The sequence below is a fragment of the Bactrocera tryoni genome, chromosome 3 (assembly GCF_016617805.1).
Source record: "Bactrocera tryoni isolate S06 chromosome 3, CSIRO_BtryS06_freeze2, whole genome shotgun sequence".
NCBI classification, from domain to species: domain Eukaryota; kingdom Metazoa; phylum Arthropoda; class Insecta; order Diptera; family Tephritidae; genus Bactrocera; species Bactrocera tryoni.
The window spans coordinates 75,510,509-75,522,321 of NC_052501.1; the positions used below are offsets into that span (position 1 = coordinate 75,510,509).

The 11,813-nt window shown below is 40.8% G+C and overlaps 2 protein-coding genes across 2 annotated transcripts; both read right to left on the reverse strand.

Annotated features, from left to right (window-relative positions):
- Positions 1-383: 383 nt before the first annotated feature.
- On the reverse strand, positions 384-2,231 carry LOC120770773. Its single transcript, XM_040098355.1, has one exon. The coding sequence runs from the start codon at positions 2,229-2,231 to the stop codon at positions 384-386; it is 1,848 nt and encodes a 615-aa protein (XP_039954289.1).
- A 4,887-nt stretch (positions 2,232-7,118) lies between these two features.
- Positions 7,119-10,672, reverse strand: LOC120770774. Its single transcript, XM_040098356.1, has 2 exons — positions 10,430-10,672; positions 7,119-8,969 (listed from the first exon to the last, which is right to left on the reverse strand). Exons 1-2 carry the CDS (start codon positions 10,670-10,672, stop codon positions 7,119-7,121), a joined length of 2,094 nt encoding a protein of 697 aa, XP_039954290.1.
- Between the last annotated feature and the right edge of the window lie 1,141 nt (positions 10,673-11,813).

The following is an 11,813-nucleotide window of genomic DNA, read 5'->3' on the forward strand; positions in this document are numbered from 1 at the left end:
CTAAGTGTATAAGTATACTACATATACTCAAATTCATATACTTTTTCAGAGAGTCTCTTACCAACAGCGAGCCAATGGGGACAAAGCATTGCTCATTGTTAACAGAGAGTATCTTACCAACAGCAGGCCAATGAGCGCCCAGCTTTGCTCATTGCTTATAGAGAGTCTCTTACTAACTGCGAGGCAAAAAGAGTACGCACAGCATTGTTCTGCGTTCAAGTCAAGTAAAAAAAACAATACACATTTATCAACAAAGAAGACTACAAGAAAGTAATAACTTGAAAACATAACCAAAAAAAAAAATCAAAATTTATTTATTGTGTGGCAGAATAAGTATTTAAACAATACCATTACATTTAATAATTTTATAACAATGACAATCTTCACTGCTGCCTATGTGAGCGGCCCCTCAACAGTCGAACATTTATTAGCTCTCCGACGAAAACACAAAAACTAATACAACACATGGTCAGCAGCAGTAAAAAGATTACTAGTAAGTGTTGCATGCCCGCAGACGTGAACTCCGTATTGTCCGCCAAACGCCGCACAAGTCTCGCATGCACCGCATAATCGAAGGCTGTGCTCTGATAGTGACCCAACATACCCGACGAATGCATACGATAGATAAAATACTCGAGATTGCGATACAAAAACGAATCCGGTTGCAGTGGATAGGCTAAGTGATAGGAACCAAAGCAGATGTCGGTGAACTTGAAGAGACGCCGTTTCAGATACTTCTGCTGTAGTGCCAGAAAATTCCACTTCTCCTCCGTAATAAAATAGGCAAAACTTGTATTCAACTGCAACTGATGTTGAGCGAAAGTGGCCGGGTCTACTGGCAGTAGCAAACGTGAAAAGTTCGCTGGTAATTCATCACCTTCGGAGAGTAGAAATTCCAATTCGTAATCGATAATCATTACGGAAATATTCGTCTCTATCAGGTCATCCATGGTGTTAATTTGTGCGCGAAATAAAGTTACGGTAAAAATGCTGCCCAACAATGAGGTGTAGTTGGCGGTGAGAAAGAAACCATAGAAGTAGATGGTGGTGAAAATGAGGAAATCCAACAAAGTCGGTGCGCCGAAATAGTTCGGCGTGCCAATGCCAATGCTCAAGCAGAAACATTCCAAAACGGTATCGCTTAAACGTTTGGCTAACTGATGGGTGCTCTGCCAACAGCACCACAGACACTTGACACTCACCAAAGCAAAAAAGACGCCAACAATAATAAACCAAACAAGATCATCGAAAGGCTCCAGTGGATAGTACATTGTTGAGACGCTATTCCAAATGGGCACCATGAGACACCAACGCACCACCATCAGCGGATAACTCTTACCAAGCTCGTCATCCTCTTTGAACAGAGCATAAGCGTGAGCCAATATGTCGACTTTCTTGCCGCGTATGAGATCCAGCGCCGCCTTCATATCAACTACATTGCCACCGAGATGATCTTTTGGCATTTCATACCTTACTAAGGAGGCATTACCGTAGTCCGTAAACAACTTCAACAAGTTATAAGCTGAACCACGCCAGTTGGTTTGTCTTGTACTATTTTTATAACTGAAGACATGTGGTAAATCCTGGCGTAGTGGTGTGTATAACTTATAGCCCAGCATATCTACGCCACCAGCCACCACTTTCTTAAAAGTTTCCGTTACATATTCCAAAAAGTTGGAACGATTTTCTAAGTGATATTCCGGATACAAGGAGTAAGCAAAAATCTCATTTGTTCGGTTGCTGCTGTAGTAATATAGCATAGTATTAATTAAATTTCGCGCATGCAGCTCTAGCAATAGCTGCTCCGCCACGCTAAAGTCCTCCACGATATTCATCATTATCATTAAGCCGAAATACATGTGACGGCCGAGTGCTGTGCGATCATAGACTTGTATAATGGGATCATCTGCTGCGGTACAGAAGACTACGTTCAGTCCGTTTTTCCTATTTTCCGATTTTATTAAGCGTATATCGGTATTGTTGGTTATCACTGTCTGTGTAAAGCCTAAACATTTATCCAACGATATGATGAGCTCTTGTACGGCGACACTATTCGTTGCATCTATGCTTTCGCTCACGTACCAAATGATCTCTTGCATATGAAATGTCTTACCCAATTTGCACAGTATTTTTAGAATATATTCCACATCCCAAGATTGCGCCGGCTGCAATGTGCTGAAGCAGACCAAGCTCAGCCAAAAGACCCGCAGTTCAGCGATATTCAATTTCATCGTAAGTAATCCACAAAGCTTCACTTATTTCTGAGAATTAATAGTTCCAATTTCACTTTCAGCCCTTTTAAAGGCAAAAGGAATACACATTTTGTACGACAAAACTTCACATCAACCAATAGGGAATACAAGCTTGACCGCCTTGTCAACAAGTTGGAATAATTAACGAGAGTCTCATTTGGGATTTGTCACATTTTGTATGCAATGACCTGAGACGACTTCGCGTTTTCTCAAGAACTTATCCGTAACCATAAATACTAATAAAATTGTTTAGTCATTAATGAAAACAAAAGTACTTATTTTTTGTTCTACAAGCCCCAACGAATACTGACAAGCGAATAACTAAAGTTAATTGATAGTCTGTCAACGGCAAATGGAGGTTAGAAGCAGGTAGCCTTGTCTCAAAAAGTACTGCACAAGAAGCACCTTAACTGCCTGGAACTGCACTGGTAACTTCCAACTTCTGGTATAAGATTTTAGACCAAAAGTAAGGTAGATCTGGTTTCCTTAGTTCTGTATGCATCGATATCACCTATTTATTGTCCCAACTTAATAAGAATTCTTCGTTCCCAAAAAACATGTTGCTGCTGGTTTAATGCTATAAGACCGCTATAAGTGTTTCTTCGGCATAAGAGCGGGATTGCCGAAACGTCTGCTTTCCAGGTTAAAACCGAATCCATAAATACGCTCCTCATTAAACTTATAGTTTGACAAGTATCTAAGAAAGAAGGTGCTCTTTATTTGTACCACACCTAGTTTAAGGGGAAAACCACTGAAATATTTCGTGAGGGCAAACATTTTTGGGGTGGCTGACCGTCTCGATTTAGAAACACTCGACAAGAGTTCAATTTTTTTTCAAGAACTTATACCAATTGGAGCAGATGATGAGTAACATAACTCTCGTTAAGTTCTCCAAAAAAAAAAAACTCACTTGTTGTCAAGCAAAGCATCAAGGCTTAACTGTTGATAGTCATATCCGTAAAATCGAATGCTTAGCTTTGACAACCTGGAAACTCATAGTACCGTCGGCATAGTATCTCTTCACTGTTAGTACTTTTTAACTTATAGTAGCAACTACATATGGCTCAAGCAGCTTCAGGTTCTAGACCAAATATCTTCTGAGTAGCCAAAGAACATCCGTTTGTTGGCGAGCTGAAGTGAGAAGACGAAACATCCCCTCCACAGGTACGGATACGTGCGCTGGGTTTGAGACCCGCCACGTAAAAAACAGTTCTAATGAAAACTAATCGACAGCCTCGGATGCGGAATGACGATCATGGCAAACGAATTAAGGATTACGATTTGAGGGCATGCAGCTGGAATGTCCGGTCCGTTAATTGGTTGCTTCAGCTGATTAATGTCCTTGTTAGAGGACACAACAGAGAGTCGAATGATTTTCACTCGACTTGCACTACTGATCTGAGAAAGCACCCGTCAACAACTCGGTATAAGGCAACTGTGGGACGGCATTTCAAGTTCCTTACGTACAGCTGCAACCGAAGCCATTGGTTTTCGAAAAAAGCAAAAAACAGTTGGTACGACGAGGAGTGCCGTGTTGCAGCGAAGAGAAAACAAACTGCCTACCTCGCAACGTTACGATCGACCACAATCGAAAATTCTACGAAAAAATGTGGCGACAAACAGAATGTTTGAAGACCGGAGCATACTTTTGTAGAACCCCCAGAGGTGATCTAGTAGCCGATGCCGAGAGCTTACTAAAATTATGGAGGGAACACTTCTCAAGCTTGCTGAATGGCAGTGAAAGCATAACGCCAAGTTTGGACGCCTCGTCAACAAGTTGGAATAATTAACGAGAGTCGCATTTGGGATTTGTCACATTTTGTATGCGAAGGCCTGTGACGGCGTTGCGTCTTTTCGAGAACTTATTTATCCATAACCATAAATAATTAATAATAAAATTGTTAAGTCATTACCTCACCTAATGAAGACCCAACGAATACCGGCAAGCGAATACCTAAAGTTAATTGTTAAGCCTTCACAACAACAGCCACGGTCCACCACTCCTGCTTATTGGCATTCAATTAATGCTACTCTGTAAACTGAACTCTTAACATCTCACTTCTTTATTTTTCGAACATTTAACATATCCTTTCCGGTTATAGTCATAAACAACTGTAACAGCTGGTTTTGATTGAAAGTGTCAAATCCCAATGCGCTCTTCTTTATTGCATGCATTCTTCAGCACTTTTTGACCGAATGGAAAACTAGTTTTGCTTACACAAATGCTTTTGCATTATACAAGTATTTTAAATGAAAAAGCGTAAAATGTCATTCACAAATTTATTAATATTTCACTCGCCTTCGCACATGTGTCACTTATTCGAAATTGTCTTGTCAAATTGCTGGCGAAATTAAAAGTAACTGTCATTCAACTGTTAACTCAATGTGATACCGCTTGCCTGATATTCGCTCTTTATGTGGCTTACTTACATATACTTATGTAATATACGCATACATGCATATCTATAGTAACGCCCACTAGTGTTTTTGCAGTCTTACATTTAGTTGACATTTGTTGATACAGATAAGTTAGATTAAAAATTCTCGCATGCGATAAAAATTGTACCTTTTTTAGATGACTGCTGATATTGTTGTTGTTTGAAGTGTTTTTTGTTATTGTACCGGACTGGACTAATCGCCATACAGTTCTATCTTGTTGATAATCCTTAATCGGATATAACTCAGGATGCGTTCCGCTTATGTAAAGGCAACTGTCGTGGGCGGCGGTAGTTTCCAATTGGCCGAAGCCGAATTTTATACCGTGAACAGTTATATACCCAGAGTTTGCCAGATACCTTGTAACACCCAGAAGCAAACGTTGCCGGCCCTATAATATTGATAACGGGAGATCCAGGTAGGGGTACTTCTTTCAATAACCTCTTTTGACAGGTCACGCGTGAGTCGTGTCAAGCTGTCATATTATTTTTGTGCAGTATTGTCTGGCATTTCACCGTGGAAACAACGTTTGAAAGCGTTCAACTTTCCTAGAAAAATTCACGTTCTGTAAAGAATGTGTTTCGCACGCTTCGCTTAACTTTTGGTCAACATAATCGGCCAACTTAGTGTGTTATTCACAACACCATCACCCATCCTGAGATCCAGCATTCATTATTGGATAATATTCAAACGAATAGACCACGTCCAGTACGCAGTGAAGAAAATATAGCAGCCGTAGCTGATAGTGTACTCGAAGACCGTGGAGAGTCGATTTGGGGCCCTTCGCAGGAACTCGGACTGACGCATGGATCGACTTGGCACATATTACGTCGAGATCCTTATTTGAAAGCGTACAAAATACAGATTGTGCAAGAACTGAAGAGCTCGAACTTTCCAAGCGACATCGCTTCGCTCCATGGGCTCTTGAAATGTTCCAAGAAGATCGAGCTAAACTTTGTTCAGCGATGAGATCCATTTCTGGCTCGATGGGTATGTAAACAAGCGAAATTGTCGCCTTTGGGACCTAGTGCAGACTGAAGAGATTCAAGAGCTGTCATTTCATCCAGAAAAACAAGGGTTGGATTAATTTTGTGGTTCGGTGGAATCATCGATTTCTTCAAAAAAGATGCCGTTGAGAACGTAACCTTCAATGGCGACCGTTATCGCGCCATGAAAGCCGACTATTTTGATGCCTGAAATTGAAACTCGTGATCTCGGCTACATTTGGTTACAACAAGACTGCTCCAGTTCCCACACATTGCATCAATCAATGGTTTTATTGTGAAAAAGATTCGGTGAGTAGATAATTTCACGTTTTGGGACGATCGATTGGCCACCAAAAGGAGGTGATATTACACCGTTAGACTTTTTCCTGTGGGGATATGTAAAGTCTAAAATCTGTGCGGACAATCCCGCTTCGATTTAGGCCTTGGAGCAAAACATCACGCTTGTCATTCGCCAGTTACGAGTCATCGAAAATTGGACTCAATGGATGGACCATTTGTGACGTAGCCGTGGCCAACATTTGAAAGAGATAATTTAAAAAAAATAAATGCCAAAGAATGTTCTTCCGAATGATAATAAACATTTTCCATTAAATTTGAAGTTTCGGTGTTTTTTCTTTAAAAAAGTAGGAAACCTCGAAATAGATCACAGTTTATATAGAAATAGTCAGCATGACAAGCTGAGTCGAGATTACCATGTCCGTCGGTACTCAGTGTTGAAGATATAGATCTAATAGTTCGCAAACACTCTTTTCTCCCCAAGAAACGCCTCATTTGTCGGTACCGCGGATATCTTAGCACTGAAGCATACGGCTGCCATATGAACTGAACTCAAAATCAATTTCTTGCATAGAAAACATTTTTATTTGAGAATAGTATTATGGATTCGGTTCGGTTGTAGTGAAGCTCATATTAATCTCGAGAACTAGGTAATGATGTCATTTAAATGATGTGGATCGCAAATCTATATGTTATTGGGGCATTTAAGATAAGATGGAGCTGCTTACCAAGTAAGCAGTGGAATATTTCCTTTGAATTTATTCTAAGCTTTCCTGAATGAATATCAAGCGTTTGGGAAGGACTGACTTTGTTATGACGAGTCTGCTGAACTAGAAAGTTTTGTCATTATCTTCTTCTTCTTTATTAGTGGTTTCTAGCTCCAATGAAAGCTAACGATGGATGTGAGGCCCATCCAGACTAATACCAACTAGTTCTTCCCATTGTGGTTGGCATGTAAAGTATGAAGGCACGGATAACTTCTTCACCGAGAAATCATATAAGCTTCTAGTAAAAACACCACACAAATTCTTCACCTTTTGCACTGAAAAATCATATAAGCTTCTAATAAAGAAGCTACACACATTTATTACACAAAATTGAAACATCGAGTTTAAAAACAATGAAATCTTTAGGTGATTTATGTGATTTACTGAACTGCAATTCCACGACGCCTGCTTAGTCTGTAAGTCACCAGCTCTACAACAAAAATCAGAACGCTAGCGGTCAGCATGACTAAGAGCATTGAAAACACAACAAACAAGTGTTGCATGCCAGCCGTTTTGAACTCTGGAGAGTCTGCCATGCGTTTAACGATTCCCGCATGCACCGCACAATCAAAGGCTGACCTCATGAAGTGACCGAACAGACCCGAAGAATGTATACGATAGATATAAAATGCGAGATTTCGTTGCAAAGGCCAATTCGGCTGCACTGGATAGCTTAAATGGTAGGAACCAAAACAAATGTCGGAGAGCTTGAAGATACGTTGTTTAAGACCCTGTTGCTGCGAATTCAGAATCTGCCACTTCTCCTCAGTAATAAAATAGGCAAAACTTGTGTTCAACTGCACCTGATGTTGGTTAAAAGTGGCCGGGTCTACTGGCAGCAACAAACGTGTGAAGTTCGCTGGCAATTCAGCACCGTCGGAGAGTAGAAATTCCATTTCATAATCGATAATCATCACGGATGTATTCGACGCAATCAGGTCATCCATAGTATTGATTTGTTCATGAAATATTGTGACCGTAAGTATGCTGCCCAACAAGGAGGTGTAATTGGCAGTCAGAAAGAAACCATAAAAGAAAATACAGGCAAAACTGAAGAAATTTAACACCGAGGGCGTGACAATACCACCCGGCGTAGATAAGCCAATACTCATGCAGACAGACTCCAAAATACTGTCGCTCAAATTGGTGCCCAGCCAACAGCACCAGAGGTATCTTAACAGCAGCAGCGCTACAAATGTAAAAATAATGCCAAGCCAGACTAGTTCGTCGAATGGTTGTATTGGGTAGTACATAGTTGAGATGCTATTGCAAAGGGGCACCATGAGACACCAACGCACCACCATCAGCGGGTAACTCTTGCCAAGCTTGTCGTCCGCCTTGTATAAAGCATAAGCGTGTGCCATTACATCCACTTTTTTGTGCCGTATGAGATCCAGCGCCGCCTTCATATCGATTATGTTGCCGCCCAGTCGATCTTTCGGCATTTCGTAGCTTACTAAGGAGGCATTGCAGTAGTCCGCAAATAACTTCAACAGTTCATAGCCTGGGCCACTCCAGATGGTTTGTGAACGTCTATTCTTATAACTGAAAACATGTGGTAGGCTCTGACCCAACGGTGTATATAATTTGTAGCCCTGTAAGTCTATGCCACCACTTATTTGCTTTTGTAACCCGTCACTTATCATCTCGAAAATATTTGTGAAATTTATATAATGAAACTTCGGATAGTAAAGATAGCCAAAAAGCTCGTTGGTCCCGTTGCTGCTGTAGTAATATAGTAAAACGTTTTCGAAATTACTCTTAAACAAGCCTAACAACACTTGCTCCGCGACCTGAAAGCCATCCACCATATTCACCATAATGAGCAGGCTGAAGCGGTTGTGACGTCCTAGTAGCATAAGATCGTGCACATGCAATATGGGATCATGCGGCGCAGTGCAAAAAACCACATTTATTGACTCCTTCTTTAGGCTCGTCTGTGTTAAGCGTAGATCGGTGCGGTTACTCATGACCATCTGCGTGAGACCCAAGCACTCGTCTACTGTTTTTATGAGCTCCTGCACGCCAACGCTGTTCGCCGTATCCAAGTGCTCGCTAACATACCAAATGAGCTCTTGCATTTTTACCATCTTACCGAATTTGCAAAGCAAGTTTATGTTGAAGTCCACATCCCAGGCTCGCACTGACAGCGGTAGTTGTAGGCATATCAAGCCCACGCAGAGTATACGTTTTACGAAATTCTGTTGCATCGCTGATCCACCACTTTTAGACTACAAAATTGAACTGAAGCGTATATTTGAATAATTATTTTTCATAGTGAACTTACAGCGGATATTTTTAGAAAAATAAGCGGTCCATTAGAGACTAGTCATATTTTTTATTTGTTGAGTTGCCAGCGTTCGGTTGATATTGTTTGTGTAAGAGGGGCCAATGACACTAAATGATAATAAAATTATATAATTGTGATGAGAATTGCATAAACTTTACAAAACAGCAGTCGTAATGTAATTACATGCGTTAAGGAAGACCTTTAGTAAGGTCTGTACAGAGTATGGATAATTATTATCACGTGTTTGAATTTGAACGCTAAAGTGACGTCATTAAAACAAATGATAGATGTGGACGCTTTATCTTCTTCCGTTATAATTCCAACTAAGCTGGTACTGGTGGATGAAGCCATGTGTAGAAGTTCACGCTAGTGAGGAAAGTTCTTTGAGCGCCATTGGTAGTGGCCTGAAATGATTCTTTTACATGTGGCTCAAGCAGCTCAGGACTTCCGGCCTTATATCAAGTATCCTCTGGGTAGCCAAAGAACATCCGTTCGAAGGCGAGCTAAATTGAGGTGAACCATCTCTCCTTATGGTTGTGCGCTGGGTTTGGGACCCGCGTGGGACCACGTAAAAAAGGCCCCCAATGAATAGGAACAAACAGCCACGGAAGAGAAACCCCTCTTTTGTAGACGACCACAGCAAACGTAATAATGACTATGATTTAAATGCATGCAGCTGGAATGTGCGGTCCCTTAAATGCGAAGGTTTCACTGCCCAACTGGTTCATGTGCTCGTAAAAATTAAGGCTGACATCACCGCCGTCCAAAAAGTGCGATGGACGGGCCAATGACTGAGACGAGTAGATCCTTGTGGCATTTACTACAGTGGCCATAAAGGAGCGCAAATTCGGTGTGTTAACGATGATGGTGGGAGAGATACTTCGTCGCCGAGTCCTGGCATTCACCCCAATAGATAAATGTCTAGCCACAATTCGCATCAAAGCGAAGCTCTTCAACATATTGCTGAGAGAAGGACGATGTGTTCAAAAATGTCATCTATGAGCGCTTGGAGCGCACCTAAGAGAACTGCCCCCGCCACAATGTCAAAATCGTGCTTGGCAACTTTAACGACGGAGTGGGCAAAGAAGGTATCTTTGGCACAACGGTCGGTAAAGTCAGCCTTTATGATGAAACATGCCCAAAAGGGTTGAGGACGATCGAGTTCGGCAGGTCCCGAAATATGGTTATCTGTAGTACCAGATTCCAGCACAAGAAAATTCATTAACGCGTCTCCAGTGTTTTAGATGTGATTCCAACCTTACCGCATGCCTATTGGCTAATGTCCACTAAGAACCCCTTCGACTTCGGCAAGATGAGCTTTGCTAAGAGCAAGTAGTTCAAAAGATCTGCTGTGCAGTCGCACAGTAGCGGGTCATCGACCATCGCTAGAACGCAACATGCCAATGGAAATCCAACGCAGTCCCATTCCGCTATGAGCGGGGCAAGAATGCGCCCTCTGATTAAGACATCGGCTTTGCAGTTTCTGTCGATTCTGCTATGACCAGGTATCCAAACGAGTCCGTTGATGAAGTAGCTGGATGCTTTTTCTTGTGAGGACATACACTCCTTTACCAGTGTTGAGCGCTCCTTACTGAAAAATTCCTCATCAGCCTGCATTGCGACATATGCGGAGGACATTGCCATCTTAATAACGGGTAGGTGTCTACAGACTATTAGCATTAGTATGACCACTAATGATTTAAATCAACTGGGACAGAAAGGTTCAATGTAAACATAGGAAAAGATGGAACATGAATACTAACTGGTCATTGTCTGGTAGCGGCACGGGCTCACAATATGGGACACCAGGGAAACAATGAAGTATCTCTTGTGCACTGGTCCCACATTGGCAAGACTATGATAGATTTTAGGAGGTATAATGAAGCCGCAGAGTCTATTAAAATTCGCGTCAATCGTAGGCATCTTAAACGATAACTATTCCACTTGGACTTAGTAAGTGATCTCCAACTGGTACCACAAAGTACCAAACTGACCTATGCATGGCTTATTGACCAGATTAGCCTAACCTAACCTATACAAAACAACAGTATAATCTCCGAACAAACGGTGTAGATCGTGTTACTATAACATTTAGCTGTCATGCAAACTGATCAATCGGAATCTAGTTCTTCTATGAAAAACTCTATTATTTGAAGCGATATATTCTTGAAATTTAGCACATGTTATTGTCTAAGGTAGCTCTATAATTTCCGAAAATAGTTTTCATATCGGACGACTATAACATATATGTAGCTGTCATACAAACTGATCGTTGAAATTCAAATCCTCATATGGAAAAGTCTTTTATTTGACAAGATATCTTCATGAAATTTGGCATAGATTATTGACCAAAGCAACGCTACAGTCTCCGAAGTAATGGTTTAAATTGGACCACTTTAACATATAGCTGTCATACAAACTGATCGATCAAAATTAAGTCCTTGTATGGCAAACTTTGTCATTTGACGAGATGTCTTCACAAGATTTGGCATGAATTATTTTCGAGGGGAAGGCTATAATATCTGAAGAAATTTTTCAGATCGAACCACTATAGCATATAGCTGCCATACAAACTGATTGATCAAAATCAAGTCCACGTATGGAAAAGTGTTTTATTTGACAAGAATTAAAAACAAAAACAACAAATAACTGCATTTTTTTTATTTTTATGCACTTTTTATATGTGTATTTATTTGTTACGTATGTATTTACAGTAAATTTACACACAGACACAATAATAATAGTTATAATAATAAATTAACGCTAGAATTATGTATGTAGATAT